The sequence below is a fragment of the Montipora foliosa genome, chromosome 3 (genome assembly GCF_036669935.1).
Source record: "Montipora foliosa isolate CH-2021 chromosome 3, ASM3666993v2, whole genome shotgun sequence".
Lineage (NCBI taxonomy): Eukaryota > Metazoa > Cnidaria > Anthozoa > Scleractinia > Acroporidae > Montipora > Montipora foliosa.
This window is the reverse complement of record NC_090871.1, coordinates 4,762,852-4,780,979: the sequence shown is the minus strand read 5'-3', so window position 1 is coordinate 4,780,979 and position 18,128 is coordinate 4,762,852. Positions and strand designations below refer to the sequence as shown.

The following is an 18,128-nucleotide window of genomic DNA, read 5'->3' as shown; positions in this document are numbered from 1 at the left end:
TTTAATTTAGATTAAAAAGTCGTAAGTCAAAAAAGCATTTTTCTATGCCAACAAATTAAGCAGCATTGACCCCTGGGAGCGAGACAGCAGCTTTTACTGTCTAACACCTGACAATGTTACTCGTCAATTGGGGTGGGGTGGGGGGGGGGGGGGGGGTTCAGTAGTCAATTGGTTAACAACCTCTACCTCCACCCTGGGAGTGAGACTTTTTAGTCTGCCTAACACCAGACGATAAGTCAATGGAGGACAGTTCAGGAGTCAATGCGCTAAACTAAATCTTAACAAGAAGGTATGGAAATTAGACAGTCTGAAGCATAAATTTGCAGGATATAATAACCATAATGTAAACTAGGATTGAGACACATGATTTTCAGTTAAGCTTCCTTGGAAATTTTGCTAGTTGTATCAGATGTTTCTGCTCCCATTTCACAGATCTTCACAGACAAGTGTTATTTTACCTCGAATTGTCCTCCACATGATTCTGCTTGGAGCACGAAAGTGAAATGGTCCCCTGCTAGGCTTGGTGTTGGTTCGCTTCCGCAGGAAATCAAGATATTTTACTGACAAAAAGAATGGATAAGTCACTAAACGTGAACAAATACAAAAGTGCACCGTGTTATAATAAAAACTTTGCTAACAGGAAGCCAAAATTTCTAATTTGTGTATCACTATGAACCAATACAAAAATAGAGATTCTTGATTATCATTATTACTGTCTCCCATTGGATGAAACAAGCCAACTTGTAGGGAACCCCTTTGCAAGTGTTTTCCTGTGGAGGAACCTTCTTTTAACTCAAGCCTTGTTTTGTCTGTATTATCAATATTGTTGGAAATGTTCATTATTATTAATGAGGGTTTTTGTTATCTCTGCAGACTATTGGTCAAATGGCTACAAGTAAAAGAATCCACAGGTTTCATCAAGAGGGTGGAGGGTGGGGCATTGAATGGTGTTTCTTGAATTTACAGTCTCTCTACTCACATTTGTTCCTGTAAAAACTTCCACTGATGTTGACCTTTTCACATCGTACAATAATTATCCTTTGCCCTGAAGAGGAATTTGGTTGTCCTTCATGAGTATTAAAATAAAGAATGTCATTGACGATCCATTTAAAAATCTACAACCCAAATTTATCTTTTCTGAGACATAATTTATGCACTAGTCAATTGAAACCATGGCCCTCCCCCCTTACTCCGGGACATAGCGGGGAAGTATGGGGTACATGGCTGTGGTATTATGCTTCTGTACCTGTGCATTTCTCTGGGGGGCCAGGGACAGTAACTGTTTGTTAAAATTAGCGGGGATTTTTCACAGAGCTTGTATTGCTATCCTTGACAGAGTCCAAGCATTGAAAAATCTTCCAGCATCAACATGACAGAGACAACAGAAACGGTAAGCTATAACAACACAGGGCTTGATATTATCACTGTTTGGGTAACATTTCTTTCCGTTCCACCCTGGTTGCTTTGCCTGATTCCGTGCGCTGCAAAGGTATACACAACGATTCTAAGTTGTGATAAAAACCTTGGCAGCTATCGCATTTGTCAGCGATGCAAGACAATCATTTTTAAATATGAACTTAACAAAATCTTCTAGTTACACACTGGGGACATGGCAGTGGGGATTGTAACACTCAAGTTTCACCCGTGGGTCGGGAGAAAGTTTCAAATGTAATGACGTGCGAATGTTACATCCCCCGCTACGTCCCTGGGGGTGGAGGGGGGTTTCAATTAGCCCCACAAAATTCAACTCAATTTATACTTCCTTTACACTATATTTAGTTCACGACCCCACAAGCTTGGCAGCTTCAACTCTTATCGTGTTTAAATAAAGGCTTTATCAAGGACATACACTCCCTTAAATCCACTCCCAAGTTTAAGCTTCTTTCCTTACACTATAAAGTACAACTAAAGCAAGTCCCCTGGCTTCAAGATTGCTACAGTACGAAGTACGTTAAAGCTATTACTACGTGTATGTGCAAACTTAATAGTTTCTCACCAGATAGTAGACTCTTCGCGACCGTCGATGCTAAACGGCCTAACAAATGGCCTGATCCATCGATGACGATTGACTGAAAATTAAAATTGGTCTTCTTGAACCACTCTCCAAAACAGCAGTTAATGAATCACCTAGGTATGCGTCTTTTAACTTCGGTTCAATTCATGGTGATACGTACAGTTAAGCTTAAGTATGGAGGACCAGAATAACAATCAATAATTGCGAAATATCTTCAGTAGGGGGGTGTTCTTTTCAATGCTACAAGACTCTATTACAAATTATCACAGTAAAATAAAAAGTGTATTTATTTCATTCCAAAGAAAATGGACAGGTTTTCACAACATCGTTATTACCTTCCTGAAACCCATGATCGAGCCTCTAAAAGAAAGACTGAGTGGTACATGTGAGATTTATATCAGGGGCGGCCAGACATCGGAACAGGGCAAAGCTTGGTTACACAGTACGTAGGTTCCAGTACTTTCTCACTCCAAAAGGCTTCACGATCGACACACGAGGGACAGCCCGCGGAACTCACAATAGAATGCGTTTTCCTGGAACGCAATAACACTGGCTGAAAGTCTAACTGCATTTCTTATTGAAGAGCAGGAAAGCCCTCTGGAAGAGATTGGTATTAAAGCCTTCCCCAGTGCCCCTTGAGTCTCACTTAATTCCTCAGGAACGAAGTTAGAGTAATTTTTGCTCACGATTTGAAAATGGTACTAGCCCATAGTTATCTGATGCATTCTGTAAATTGCACAGAGGTCAGACCACAACACCAGGAACTCCATGTCCTACTCTTGGGTCTGTTCCACAGAGTTATGAACATTGAAGGGTTGTGGGACGGGGCCTACAGTTCATAGTCTATTTGTATTTGCTGTTTTATTCAAACCTTTCTACAGTATTTTAAGTACTTATTTTTACATTTCACTTGATTTGGCTGCCAGTTTCCCGTCGATGAATTTAGCTACATGTCATGACACAGCCCCTTTAATTGAAGTCAGAAAATAAGGTACAAAAGGCACCACACATTCAGGAAGTCGTTTAAGCAAGTCCTACCTATTAAACAATAATAATTATAGCCCCCATATTGGGTGCATGTTTTATGGGAAGTAATTTTTCTCTAGGCCAGAAAGGCCCATGAGACATGCTTGTAATGATGAATAATTTGTGCTGACTGCTGTGGTACACATAGGACATGTTCTAGCAAGGAGCGAAGGTAATGTAGTTTTCATGCTGCTACATCAGGGATGTTGCTAAGCTTAATACCCTAGCTAGCTGGCAGCAAACTTATTTAACCAGCTGAAAGAGACCCTCTAACATTTAACCATACCACAAAGGTTCAGTGGATTTTCAAGCCTTGGCAACTGGGTTACTAAGTGGGTCACCTAAGCTCTTTTTTTTGAGCTTTTTTTGTGTGCAATATTCCAGCTGAGTTCTTCTCTCATGTACACCTGAACTAAGAAAATCCAATTACCGGAAGGGTTTTAGCCCTTAGACAAGTAGAGCATTTTCTCATGTAACCTAAAATTATAAAGAAAATGAAGTGCTGGGTTGATCTGCTCTTAGGTTATTCCTAGTGTTACTGTCTTACTTCCTCCATGTTGACAGCCCCTTTGATGTTATCTGACCCATTCCAAAATTCAGGCCAAACATCAAATACTTCATTTATATTGACCACTGCAAACCCTCACATTCAATGAAGAAAAGAATACTAACTTGTTGGCAATTATTATCAATACGCATGGCCAAATGACAAACTGCCCTCTGTAAAATGCGCCTTTTTGCACCCAAACAGTAAATGCCCAGGCTGAAAATGCATTTGCTTCCCTGATTCTGATTGGTTGCAGAGATGTCAAAGAACTTTGCTTGGCCAATGAGATCCTGAGGATACCATTTCAACGCTAGAGTCAGCACAAATTTTTGTGGCTGAGTTTTTTTGCTCTTGTTTAGCTGATATTATTATACCAACAACTTTCCATACCATAGCTTCCTGCTACATCTTTTTCTTATCAAATGAATTTATATGATTTGGCCTTCTGTATTGATAATAATGATAATCGATCATAATCGATGAATTGTCGGGCATATAGTTTATTTGTGTCTGTTGTAGCACCATTTTTACCCTTGCTCTGCTCGGGGATTGTCCTGTTTACAAATTTCATTGTTTCAGTTTAATGATTCTTTACCATCAATACAAAGGAAAAAAGCTAAAAGATGGCATGATAGTAGCTGGGGAAACTTAATTCCCATTCTATGACCATTCTCCTTTCAACAAAGTCAAACTGATGCACTAAAAAAGGCGATGACTGAATTGTTAAAAGGCAATCTTTTAAAATAAAAAACATCCTAAACAATTACTATTGAGACCTTTTAAAATACTAATACACAGATTATAGAATTTAATTTAATTCTTTATGGCCATGTTACAGCTATTTTCTCAAATTTCTTCTTTGGGGTATTTATTTGAATGTCCTTATCACTTGAGCATGAGTCATTTGTGGAGGAGTTAATTTCCTAAGGAGAAAAAAAGAAATTATACAAATACATTAACCCCTCATCCACTACTGTCATCTTTGTCCAGTCAATTAAGATGTCATTCTCCACATCCTGATTAACTAGTGACAAGTTAAACAACTTCCTGTCAACCTTTTTCAAAATTTGAAACAGGATTTCTGGATGCAAGGAAGGTGGAAATACCCAGGATACACTAACTGGTGTTCTCAAGCCTCTAAAAAACGAAAACCAGTGACTAAGAGTTTGAATGTGATCTTTCCTCGGAGGCAGTCAATTTGGACGCAAGTTTTTTCCTTTGGTCTTTAGTAAGACAGACAGACAGACAGACACATAGGTAGATAGATACACTGTAGATAGATAGATATAGTTTAATAGATTACTTCTCTAAGGGTTTTTCAGAACCTTTGTACAATGTACATGGCAAGCGTCAACGATTTGACTTCACTTCAATGCCAAAGTTATTCCAAATAAATTATTCACTGCTCTGTATGCAAAGGTGCCCTGGCCACAGGCCGGCCGATACAAAGGAATATTAAAGTTTAACTCCTGACCTCTTACAGCGTGAAGTACGCTACCGTTTCCTTAAAACCAACATTTTTGACGAATTTGAAGGGCAGAGTTTATCATACTGTTTGAAATTAGCACACACGAAAATTTAAATTAGGAAGAATGCTGACTGTTTGTTGACAGCCAGGAAATAAATTTTCGTGAAATTACATGTAATCTGTGTGAAGCCATTACATTTTAAGTACTTTAATTCTGAATGATAAAAAAAAAAAATTATATCTGCAAGCAAACATACAATTACGTGTAAACGTGAACGGCTGCTTATATGATAATGGCAGAGCACTACCTTCTCAGGAACAAGAGCATGAAAAAAACATCTCTTGAAAGTTATTTGTATCGTCCTTGTTTAGATTCACATAGTTGCCATCTTCATCCTTGTATCGTATCCGCAAAGTGCTTGACATGTGATGTTGCAAGCTACTGCAGGTCCATCTGATAGTCTCCACATTAGCTAAGAAAACGAATACTTGAGTACAATTCCATCCATATCGTCTGCTTCTATATAAAACTTTACAAAGATATCTTTGCTGTTCTCAACTTTTACTTGAAACTTCATGCCAACCAACTAATGAACTCAAAACAGATCAAGACTTCTCATCTCACCACAAGTCAATCACAGTGTCTACCTATGCCCACTTTAATGTGGCGGCTTTGTGTCAAAAATGTTGGTTTTGTGGAAATGGTAGTGCGCTTCGCACTGTAAATGTAAACATAATGAAGAAAAATGGTGAACAAACTAACAAAAAAGGCAGAGCTCTCAAGTCTCACGCATTTTGATGCAATCTCATGTTCTAAAGCTGACTCAAGCATTTCTCATGCATTGGCACTCTTCTGCTCGGTAACTCTACCTTTAACTGTCATAAGTGCTCATAAATTCCAAATTCATTCCCTCACTGGCCTGGCACTAAACTTTGACCAATGTTCAATCTGTTTGAGTGAGAATATTTTCTTGTTTCTTCAGGACTTTCACCCATTACTATATGAAGAATAGGCCGATAAGTTAGCTCAGGCTAACAATAATAACATATATGTAGGCTCTCTTAGCAAGCAGCATGAAAAAACCAAAATGGCAGACTTCACGGTGTATTCCAGTGATTTGAGAAGTTTGAATTTCAATCATTTTCTGGGGAAGCATGCTCATTTGTGCCTGGGGCGCAATCTCCAGCAAGCATAATTTCTCACTCTTTGGAAACTTTTAGACTTGAGAGCTTTGTAACACAATTCATGCAAAGAAACAACTTTCCAATCTTTTGGCAAACAAACAAGTGCTTGTTGTCCCTGTATGAAATGAAAGTTTACTATTTCTTTGCATAAATTGTTGTAATCATATTTCTTGTTCTGTACTACTTTTTCTCTGAGAAAAGACTGTGCCTCTAGCAGCAAAAATACTGAATAGCATCATCATTACCTGTTGAGTTTTACCATTCAAAGTTGATGCCAGTTTGTCCTTTAATGCACATTGGGAAACAGAGGTGTTCAAGTTGAGTCCCAGAGTTTTTCTGTTTAATTTGACAACTTTTGCCTTCGTAATTTTGCTCATTACATTGTGATTATGCCCAGAGCTCGAATCCTGAGTTGGGGAAGATGCACTATTAATGGAAACTGAATCAATTTCCTTGTTTATGAACTCCAGAGATAGTGTCTTTTTGCTCATTTTACTACTGCTACTTGGCACTGTTCTTGCTATTTTGCAATTAGATGCATCAGAAGTTTCTTCTGATTTCCTGCAAAACAGAGAAGACATAGACAACTTTAAAACTCCTTTACACAGTTAACAATCCATCCAATTCTTACTTTATATTAATTCTCTGCATTCAGATTCATTTACTGAGTAAATATTACCGTTTTAGTAACCGTGTTATTGTATTCTTTCCCTGTGAAGTGCCTCTTTGTTTGCCACCACAAGGTATCATTCGTTTCGCCCGCCGAAGTTGGTGAAGTCTCTGAGGTAATGGAGTGACGTACTTATGGAACAGTTCGACAAGATCACTTTTCTCTAAATCCATAAGATCCTGGAGTTGCATGCAACGCTGGCATAAAATCTCAATAAGCCGTTCTTTAGAGAGAATTTCCGGGAAATCAAGTTCATAAAGAGAAGTTCTCGAGTCCGCCATGTTGACAACCAACTGCACGTTTAAAAGCAAGCTGTTAATTGGCTTTTAGGAATCATCCAAACAACCAATCAAAACTATCATCTTATTCTAGGTCACTGTTCTGTTATTGCCATGGGAACCGTGACGTATCCTTTCCTCCAAACAGATTCATTGGCAACGCCATGTTGTTTAGTCGAAAGTGTCTGGACAAACTTGATCGGTCTTTGTAAACTCACTCTATTGAAATCAGTATAATTAGGTTCAGAACCTTACGTCGTAGGTTTGAATCCTGTTGATCGAAGGATGGCTGCCGTTGTCGCCCAAAAAGGAGACGGCACAAGAACGTACACCTTTGCTAGTCAACCACGGCCAGTTCAACAGAGGAAGAAATTTCGCGACCCTCTCACACAAGAGTAAGTGATACCATTGCTTATAAATTGCTAAGTTTTCATTTCATGGGATGCGGTATTTTTGTCAATAAAATCATACATTTAAAGAGCAATATAACGTCCTGAAGATGAGGACATTAAATATGATACCAAGCTACAGTTGGAGAGCTGTTGCTGCGTCAGGAATACTGTACCTACCAAACACAACTTCATAGGGTCAGTCGATTATTGCCAACAGCTAACAGGGTTCTCTGATTCTTCTATCAAACTAACAAAACCACTGATATTTGTAATTTTTGTAATAGTTTTGAGAATTTGATAAGATTGTGGTAACCAGTCTTAGTAGTGTTAAACAGCTACCATGTTCATAATTTTGATTAGTATCACCCAACTAGTGGACTAATGCAATTCCTGCATTTTGATTGGCTACGCTACTAGAGGACTGTTATGAATAGTCCTCGAGTAGAGAAAAGCTTGACGCTTTCTTTCGTTTGATTCCCAAAAAACTTTTTTTTTAAACTTGCATTTGCTAACTGTATTATTGCCTTTTCTGTCCGACTAGTTGGGTTATACTAAAACAATTAGACTCTTCGCCCTCAAGGGCCACAGGTCAATAGCCCATTCGCCTTTGCCTCATGGGCTATTGACCCGTATCCCTTCCAGGCTATGGGTCTAATTGTTGAATAATACTTACCAAATTTCATATGGCCCTGGCACCTTAAAATAATGTTTCTTTTTTTTTTTTTTACAGAAATGAGAGTCCTACACCATATGGTAACATCATGTATGATCGGAGAATTGTCAGGGGTAACACATATGCGCAAAGAACCCTACCTGCAGTAAGTTTGTTCAACTACAGAAAATGTAGAAGATTAGAGGCCAAGATTTTGAAAGCCTTATTAAGGATGGTGCCTACTATTGTTATTGCGCATTTGTTCTGCGCATCTCAAGACACTCGGATTTCCTATCGGTGATGCTTACTAATATAGCGATATTTTTGTGCGGTTTAAAACTATACGGAAAAAGTAGACCTTAGTAAGTACTCTTGGTATCCAAAAAGAAAATTGGGGGTAACCATGCATTTGTCAGAGATAATTAAGCTTCAATTTGAGTAAGAACGCCATACATTGCTTTGTATTTTAAAGCTTTTTACAAATATTATTTAGAAATTATCTTTGAAAAATGTGTGGTTACCCCCAATTTTCTTTTTGGATTTCAATAACACTTGTTGAGATCTACCTTTCCTGCATAATCACACACCGGGGCAAAAATGTCTTTAATTAGTAGGCACCATCCTTAAGGAGGGCCAAGCAGAGCCCAGTGACCTAAACTTAAACCAATAGATTTAAAAACAGAGTTAACTGAATAGAGTGTAATGTGAAGTGCTAGATTTCAATCCCATATGAACCATGTCAGCGTTAGCCCTACGTATGGAAATGGGCCCACACAAGGACAGAGAAAAACTTGACAGTTTTTGAAAATAAATAAATTTCTAATAATTAGCAAATAAAAAGTTATTAGGGCGAGTTCTACTCTAAAAATTTATTTGGCAGTGGTTAACTACTCTTCACTTTCTTCATTGTCATGCAAATTTGAATTGTTGATAATGAAGAAATCACCAGTCTCAACTGATGGTATTAACTTTGTTTCCATTTTTTTTAGACAGCACAACCTGATCCAATAGAAATACAGCGCCAGCAAGAGGCAAGAAGGAGAGCTATTGCTAGGAAACGGGCCAAAGCACAATTGAAACCAAGATCACCTGAACCTGTTGAAGGAAGGAAACATATTGATGTGCAGACAGAACTATATTTGGAAGAATTAAGTGATCGTGTTGAGGAAGCGGATGTTCAGACACAGACAGATGCATTTCTAGATAGACCTCCCTCTCCCCTATTCATTCCTGCAAAGAGTGGAGTTGATGTTGCTACACAGATTTTAGAAGGAGAAGTGAGTTTGCCTATCGTAGTGAAGATAATTGTGTTAATGGGAACATGTAGTATATCAGTGAGTGATCAATCCATTGACGAGTAAAATCATCTGGGGTTAGAGTGAAATACTAAGTCTGGCCGGTTCAGGCCATTTTGGGTGTCGAAAGGGTTTTAACGTTGTTATGGTCAGGAGGCAGCTTATTCAACTCTACAGGCTGGATTACCAAAGAATATTCACATAAGATTAAATACAAAGCAAACATTGGACCCTCAGCCTGAATACAACAGAGCTGTGTGAAAGTAAGGGTTCTAAAAAACCTGTGTGGTATCTTGTTGTTATATATAACATTGTAATGGATGCATTTTTAAGGTACATACATCTTAAAGGTGTAAATGAATGTACAAGTTAAATGATGACGTATGTGTAGTGACTATTTCAGAGATTACATGTTCTTCAACTTTTATCTCAAGTTACCCTTAGCTTAAAAGTTTTGTCTTGTTTCCCTTTCTCGTTGTATCTTTGTTATTATCATCATTGTCATAAAAAGAATAGCCAAAACCTTTTGTAACCAAGCAGGGGGTATAGTGGAAATGGCACTGAAGTTTAATTGAGTTGACAGCTCTGGAGAAAAGGTTTTTTTGGATATAGAGTGGTTTTGGTAAAAATTCTGACTTTGGACTGAACAGTGGTAACACAACCTTCTGGATTAGCTCAAATAAATGGCCAAAAGTGTTCATGACTCTTGGCTTGTAGCTCTCAACAAACAAACAAACATTGTCCCAAAAGTACAATGAAAAACTAATAATAAGTAAGGTGCTTTTATTGCTGCAGGCTACATTGAAGAGTCTTGTAAGGTAGGATTTTACATAGCATTGAATGAAAACTAGTTTTCACAAGAAAATCTCTAAAAAATTATACTCACTTCAAAATTGGTACATTGTAAAGTACTATTGAAAGACCTAACTACAATTTATGGTTTGCATCTGACATGACGGCGGCCATGTTGGTGTACAGAACAATGCAGTAAAATGTTTTTTTGGGAATTTGACTCTATTATTAATATGCAAAACTTGTGGGGCCAATTTCTATTGTTTTGTACACCAAGTTGGCTGTCTCATCACATGGATGCAAACCAAGAATAGAACTTGCCTCAGCAGTTTAGTATTACCCATTGATTCTTAGGAGTGATTTGAAGGGTTAATGATCTTTCAAATTTTTACCCTGCAGTTATTTGACTTTGACATTGAAGTGAAACCTATCCTTGAAGTCCTTGTTGGTAAAACAGTTGAACAAGCTTTACTTGAGGTCATGGAAGAGGAGGAACTGGCAAATCTTCGTGCACAACAAAGAAGATTCAAAGAACTTCGTAATACTGAACTTGTTGAAACTCAAAGGTTAGAAGAACAGGAGAGAAGACACAGGGAGGAGAAAGAACGACGAATGAAACAACAGGCAGATGTGCTAAGAAAGGAAAAGGAAACAGGAGAGAAGATATCTGCCCGTGCTTTTGCCCAGGTAATTTGATTTTAATTTTGTGTGCTATGAGAATTAGGTCTCTCTATCCTAACTGTAAAATAATTGACAGTTGATTCTAAGCCCGGATAATAATTTTACTTGTAATAATAATATTATTGGAACCCTTCATGGGTGAAAGGGTAAACAAGATCTACTTCTATGTGCTTCTAGTCAAAAAGTATGTCACCTTTAACCCTTTGCCTCCTATAATGACCGCTTATAGATTTGTACTCTATCTTATGCCAAACAAATTTACTTGTCATTCATAGGAGATCAGAATGTAGTAAACGTAGGAGATCAGAATGTAGCCATGAGATACACCCCTGCAAGTTTAGAAAACAATACACACATTTCAGCAGAATCCTCGAGCCCTGGCCCACAACACAATGTAAAACTATCTTATAGAGTGTTTTCACTCACATGATCAGTAACCTTGTTTTCCACTGAAACAAAAGAAAACATTCATGCCAGTTTGGTTAGTGTATTTGATTACTTAGAACTGGAATAATCATATGTTTTGTAGCAGAGTTCTGATTCTTTCTCGGCCTCATAATCCTTGCTTATGTAACATGAAAGTTATCCCTGTATTCTCCTATCAGAGTTACCTTGCTGACCTTGTTCCTTCAGTCTTTGGTTCCTTAAATGAACATGGGTACTTCTATGATCCAGTAGAAAGAGGTAAGATGGGTGATATGATGAGCATTCTGTCATTCTGTCTTAAACAACGTAAGCTACATGTACACACTTCTACCCTTGAATCAGGATGCAGCTATTACAACAGCTCACAGGATTGGCTCAGAAATCAATAGCCAGAAGATACTAATAGGCTCCAAAGTTACCGTTGCATAAGCAATGGTAACATTGGAAGTTGTAAAGATCTGTCTGGTATCTGCTGCATATACATTTTACAGAATACTTAGCAATAATTGGAATTGTGACAAGTATTGTCTGAGGAGGGTGTTATATTACCAGGACAATACTTCTTAATGGAGGGGACATTTTACTGCTTAAAGGGGCTAGATCACGCTATTTTAGGTAATTTTGTTTAATTTTGGTAATTATGAGCTCTAAACGTCAAATTGGCAGAGCAAGAGTATTTCATTTGAAAAATCACAGCCACATAACAACTGAGAATGATTTTCCAGCTGTGTAAATGACATTTTGATATAGACTGATATAAATTTGAAAAAAAGGTGGGCCGATGTTTTTCAAATTTACCCTTGAAATTCAATCCATTTCAATCCTCTCCAGATTTGTCCATCCATGTCCCTTTTTGGCTTCCCTGTGTTTTGTTAGAGTTCTTCTATAGTTTTAAACAGTTATTTTGATATTTTAATTAATTCTATGATCATTCGATCAGTGCTGAGATTGCCTAAAGTTGTGTGACCTAGCCCCTTTAAATTAACCCACTGACCCCTAAGAGTGACAGTTAACATATTTTCCAGACAATTTTACTCATCCTAGGGTGTTTGAGGTGTCAATGGGTTAAAAGTAATTCACTTCACGCAAGAGCTGAAATCAATCTTTTTTTTAGTGTTCACTGAATAAATTACTGGTAATATTGGCCCTAAATCAGAAGAAATAATTTTGGCCATTTTTAACTGAAAATGTTTGCTATTTGATTCTCATTCTTGGCTTTTAATTCCCTTGCAATCTTTGGGCCTTCTGAAGCTGTTGTGACCTACATGTACAGAAACTTTACTTATTCTCAAATTTGAGGGTAGCTAATAGGGGTGGCGAATGGTAAATGCGAGACTTTGCGAGACGGCAAGACCAGCGTTTTTCTTTGCAAGCCCGAGACATTTTGACTTTTTAGATTGCGAGACCGAGACTTCAAAGTGTTTGACACCTTCATATAAAAAACGAGACTGTGAGACGCACATAACCGCTCAAAAAACGAGACTGCAAGACCCATGAAATTCGACTAAAATTTTGCAAGACCCAGAGTTTTTGAAGAACCATTCGCCACCCCTGCTAATGCATCATGCGAGCCAAAACTTATTTATGTAAGGACTCTAAGCCAATATGTTTTGAATGGATTTATTTATTGTTATATTTTGTATTCCAAAAATATACAAAGTCACAGTTATTTCATATTTATTGCCATGTTTTCTTCTCTGTTTGGAAATTTTACATGTAAGGACTTTCCTTTGTATAAAACACTCACACAGCTTTCCTGTGCATTTTTGTTTTTTCTGCTGTTTCCAAACCCATGCAGGTTTCTCCAAGGAGAACTATCAAAAAAAGAGTTTTACAAGTATGGGAGGAAAGAATATAATTTTACATTTTTTGTTTCTTGTTCAGATGTGGAAACCTATTTTATGCCTTGGCTGTTGGAAAAAGTGGAGGGTGAATTGAACAGAAGCATTGTTTCAAGAACGGTCCTTGATGGTGAGCTTTGATACATTCGTGGTTGAACTAGTATTTCTCAAACTCATTAATAATTCATAAGCCAAAAACAAAAGAAATCACTACCGTGAAGGAAGTTTGGATATGTGGTCTTAATTAGCATAAAATTTCGCCAACTTTGATCCCAAATATCTCTTAAAATACTGATTCCTTCGAGAAGCAATATCAAACACTCGAAAGAGTGTTTCATCAGATATCCAGCCACCTCGACATCGGTTAAAAAACTCGGCCTTCGGCCTCATTTTTCAACTCGCTTCTCTGTGTTTGGATATCCAATGAAACACTCCTTCTCGTGTTTGATATATTACGTTTAATTGCTAATTATCGTGAATGTTACATGTACCTTTGTAAGGTGTCGTCTACCGGTATATATGAGCAAGTGTGCTCATGGGAGCATTGGGTGGCGATTGTTATCTGTTTACTTAAGTATTTACTGTTATGTGATTTATGTCCCAAGACCAACTTTCAAGACTTGCATATTCTTTAACTTCCTAGCAATAATCAGAGATGTTGTCCAAAAGCGTTTTGAAGTGTACCACAAACTGGAGGAAGCAGCTAGGCTTGCTTTGGAGCAAGAAGCAGCAGCCAAAGCCGCTGAAGAAAGAAAGAAAGCTGAAGAGATGGCTGCAAAAGCTGCAGAAGAAGCTAAAACCAAGGAACAAGAAAGGGATAAAAAAGAAGACGAGGGTGGCACTGAGCACACTCCAACTGCAGACACACCTGCTGAATCAGGACAGAATGAGGATGGGGAGGTGGAATAACTTGCTCAAACCTAATGCTTTACGATCAGTCTGACTATCTTTTCAGGGAGAAAAACTCTATTGTCTTGGAGGATTACAAATATATCAACTTTAATATGTAGCTACATTTACAGGAAGTCAACTTACAATTTTTTAGCCACTCCGCTGCCTTAATTGACAACAGTTTTCTGTAAGTTTTTATGGGATACTGTAGTCACGACAAAGTGTATATAAGTGTAATAAAGCAGCAACATTTAATTTTTTCCTGCCATTAACAAAATTGTCTTCTCTTTAGGAATTTCTTAAAGGGGCAGTAACAAGGAGTACGTTATGCCATCAGTATTCTTTGGCAATTTTATTTCACAAGAGGCTCCTTAATTAAAATAACCACCTGACCCTGTAGAACAACATACATATTGACCTTAGCATAGACCATTTTCATATAAATGCCAGCCAACTTATTATTTTGTTAACCCATTGCCTCCTATAGCCCCGTTGGCAAGTAAAATTGTCTGGTATTAGACAGACTTATAAAATCTGTTTGTCTCACTTCAAGGAGTCAATGGGTTAATCAGTCAGCTACTGGCCTCATTTTGGTAAATACATGTAGTCTTTAGTTATGACTTTTACCCACCACAGGGAGGCTTCAAAGGCTTCTTAGAATTGAAACAAAATATTTCCATTTGGCCACCATTTACAATTTTGTACGAAAAAGGTCTAGGGAGTTGCAAAAGGGGACAAGATTGGCACAATCTTGAACATCAATCAGTCATAAATCCATATTTGTTACAATGCCTTTATGATGGAAAGTTGGGTGAGAATCAATGTTTTATTTGTCTCGCAATAAAATTAAGAATTAGCAATAATTATCATACACCAAAGTGGAGGTGAATAGTGGTGGATATAACCACCACTACACAAGTTGAACAAAAAGCAAACTGGAAATTTCAAATCTCGCTCGCCGGCTACTTTGGGGGGAATAGTACTTGGCTAATCACCTCCGATTGAGCCAATTAGCACACGCAGACAGCACTATTCACTTGTGTGGTGTATACTAAGATGCGTTAAGTTCTTCGAAATCACCCCCGGCATGTACTAAAATCCGAAACACCGAAACGAAACCATCGGAACGAAACCGCCGAAACCATCGAAACACCGGAACAAAACCACCGAAACAACGGAACGAAACCATCGAAACGAAACCACCGGAACACACGAAACAACTATAAAAACTTGAACAAAACCATCGAAACTGACTCGATTGCAGTTTAAAATTTGACCTCCGGGCTGATTGTCGCTTATAATAATTTCTCGAATGGTTTCCTTTAAGTTTCCTGATTCAGTTGCTCGTTACTAACAATCTTTGCAGATTCCCTAAGCACACCAGAAGATTCTTCCATTTCATTATTTTTCCTTTCTTAACTATGTCAAGCAATGATGCGCACACGGCGAGCAAGTGAAAACGAGGTTGGAACAGTGCAAAGACCAAGGCAACAAACAAAAATACGAGGTGTCGACACAGTTATGATAAAAGACTGTTAACGCATTTGTAAATTATTGTATTATTGAAATGTATTTGCATTTCGAAGAGATAGTTAATGGTGGAGACTGAATTTACCAAGTCTATTGTGGAACAACTTTGAACAAAACGACTGATTTTACTTACTGTGAAACTACATCACGAGTGAAAGAATTTCAGAAAATCTTGCGATCTGCATGGTCATTATGGCTGTTTCGATAGCTGTTTCGGTGTTTCGATGGTTCCGGTGGTTTCGTTCCGATGGTTTCGTTTCGGTGTTTCGGGTTTTAGTACATGCCATCACCCCCAACATATCATTGAACAAGACGCTTTAGAATTGTTTACTCGTAATAAATGAAGCACAGAAATAGATGCATTTAGTTTGGAAGGTTTAGAGAGGCCCTACCAGGGATCTTTAGACGGACTAAAAGCAAATTGGAAGGGCTGAATAGCCGATTTTGATTGGTTACTGCATTTGACAGAGGAGAATGTTTGTTCAGGTTTAAATGTCCGTTTTGGAATTTGGGAATTTTGGGAATTTTTTCTGTGAGCATTGTTCTTTGCAGGGAAGCTCACATGGGTTTGGTGGGGAGGTTCCTTCCTTAGTAATTTTTTTAGAAATTGGGGAGGGTCAAACCTGTTTTATTCTAAATCGGGGGAGGGTCACACTTTTTTTTTCAGGCAAGGAAGGTGTCGCTTCTATTTTGTATAAGGAAAGGAAATGAAAGGAAAAAAACTTAATGTAAGTGTCTAGTCGTTCTAGCGCTGAAGCACTAATTGGGGACACTGTAAATTGAAATTAACAATTAAGACAAATCAAGTCAAATGTTGGTTTTTGAGGAGAGGGGAAACCGGAGTACCCGGGGAAAACCTCTCGGTGCAGAGTAATGACGAGGCGCCGAGTCTGGGAATCGAACTCGGGCCACATTGGTGGGAGGCGAGTGCTCTCACCACTGCGCCATATACAAGCAAGGCTACCTACCAGTCAAGATTAATCTAAGTTATTTACAGGTGTCGAAAAATTTATATATCAAAACACTATCTTCTCATAACTAACATAATTGTCTCTCTCGACCCGTGTCCGTTTTTCACCCATATTTTGATGTTTCCGCGCGGAGTTCTGGCATAAAATCAGTCTCCGGTGAGGATTCGTCACTTCAGCTACTCGGCTTGAACCGACAACGCGATCTACCTACTACATGCGAGTCATTTTCGACCTCGGATTGTTTACGCTCCATTGAATTGTACAGCAAGCTGCCAATGTGCGCTTTGATCATTGCGACCTTTTCAGCTTTCTTCCCTTTGAAGGTGATCTTGTGAAAAGTACAAGGATAGCTCGTCCACCCTCAAGGACGAAAGCTGATCAGAGCACAGGCAGCCCAAGCTCGGTATTTGCATGGAAAAATTAGCTTTGAGCTTATAAATGCTAAAATAAGCTGTAAATGTAGAAATAAACTTCACTTACCTCTACGTACAGTTGTCCTCGTCTTTTCTGTGCAATCGGAGGGCAAACTGTGTCCGTTTTAGACGGGTTTGTGGCTTACGAATTTTTATGTATGTTGTCATTTCCCTCATAAAGAGAAAAAAGGCTGGTGACTCGCGGCGATCTCGTCCCACGAATTGCTCTCGCATTACAAAGCAACGGTCCGAATCGCCATTGAAAAAACCATAGCCTTCAGGCCAGATAAATTTCTTATCACATCAACTCCACTCCGGGACCACACAGCGATTTTTGGCGGATAAATTCCAAATAATGTTCGGCTTTCTAATATCTTCCCATGCGCTCGGCTTGATGTGTGGCTACGGCCGTTATAGCTTGATGGCGATCATATTACATTCTGTACTCTCATTATGACGGGAAATGACAACTACTTGACGACATCGTAAAAATTCGTAAGCCACAAAGCCGTCTAAAACGGACACAGTTTGCCCCCCGATTGCACAGGAAAGACAAGGACAACTGTACGTAGAGGTAAGTGAAGTGTATTTCTACATTTACAGCTTATTTTAGCATTTATAAGCTCACAAGTTAATTTTCCCATACAAAGTCTATAAATCGTATACCGAGCTTGGGCTGCCTGTGATCAGAGTAGTACATGTTTACCGCGAACCGCGAACGTCAGGAATTCACGTGATCAGTGCCGTGCCGTCAGGTTTGCGGTTTGAGGTTCCCGTTTATACGCCTAGTCCCCGCTCCAGAGGTAACTGATTTACCGCGGGGTTCGTTGTTCCCTAGAACATCACGATACCACGTTTAAGAGGAAATGCTACTTTCTAGAACTCTTTCGCTTATAAATTATCGAATTATTTCTCTTAGAAAAGTAATTTTGAAGACGATTCCTCAGCTTTCCGGATACGCCTTCCGTCCACACGTTTCCGCAACTTTTTGAATACCAATAAATGAAAACAAACATGGCGGCCGCCTATTTGTTGTTGGAACTGTACAGGTAGAGC

The 18,128-nt window shown here is 38.5% G+C and overlaps 3 protein-coding genes across 5 annotated transcripts in view; 1 reads left to right on the top strand and 2 right to left on the bottom strand.

Moving 5' to 3' along the window:
• The window catches only part of LOC137996551 (large ribosomal subunit protein uL13-like), a 5,402-nt gene extending 2,974 nt beyond the window's left edge, over nucleotides 1-2,428 (bottom strand). The window contains exons 1-4 of the mRNA XM_068842000.1: nucleotides 2,350-2,428; nucleotides 1,997-2,069; nucleotides 980-1,045; nucleotides 459-560 (exon numbers count right to left, since the gene is read on the bottom strand). Of these exons, the coding sequence (XP_068698101.1) occupies nucleotides 459-560; nucleotides 980-1,045; nucleotides 1,997-2,069; nucleotides 2,350-2,364 (256 nt within the window). The 5' untranslated portion in view covers nucleotides 2,365-2,428. The remainder of the gene's footprint in view (nucleotides 1-458; nucleotides 561-979; nucleotides 1,046-1,996; nucleotides 2,070-2,349) is intronic.
• A 1,954-nt stretch (nucleotides 2,429-4,382) lies between these two features.
• Nucleotides 4,383-7,227, bottom strand: LOC137996549 (uncharacterized). Of its 3 annotated transcripts, none has more exons than XM_068841997.1 (3): nucleotides 6,920-7,226; nucleotides 6,486-6,801; nucleotides 4,383-4,510 (listed from the first exon to the last, which is right to left on the bottom strand). In XM_068841997.1, exons 1-3 carry the CDS (start codon nucleotides 7,189-7,191, stop codon nucleotides 4,409-4,411), a joined length of 690 nt encoding a protein of 229 aa, XP_068698098.1. In that variant the 5' UTR covers nucleotides 7,192-7,226; the 3' UTR covers nucleotides 4,383-4,408. The 3 variants fall into 3 exon arrangements, with proteins under 3 accessions (XP_068698098.1, XP_068698100.1, XP_068698099.1); XM_068841999.1 differs by lacking the exon at nucleotides 4,383-4,510 and adding an exon at nucleotides 4,535-5,774 and having other exon boundaries at nucleotides 6,920-7,227; XM_068841998.1 differs by lacking the exon at nucleotides 4,383-4,510 and adding an exon at nucleotides 4,538-5,528 and having other exon boundaries at nucleotides 6,920-7,227.
• A 97-nt stretch (nucleotides 7,228-7,324) lies between these two features.
• LOC137996546 (radial spoke head protein 3 homolog) lies at nucleotides 7,325-14,418 on the top strand. The gene is made up of 7 exons (XM_068841993.1): nucleotides 7,325-7,583; nucleotides 8,311-8,398; nucleotides 9,222-9,509; nucleotides 10,719-11,006; nucleotides 11,606-11,684; nucleotides 13,311-13,397; nucleotides 13,911-14,418. Exons 1-7 carry the CDS (start codon nucleotides 7,474-7,476, stop codon nucleotides 14,174-14,176), a joined length of 1,206 nt encoding a protein of 401 aa, XP_068698094.1. The 5' UTR covers nucleotides 7,325-7,473; the 3' UTR covers nucleotides 14,177-14,418.
• The last annotated feature ends 3,710 nt before the right edge of the window (nucleotides 14,419-18,128 follow it).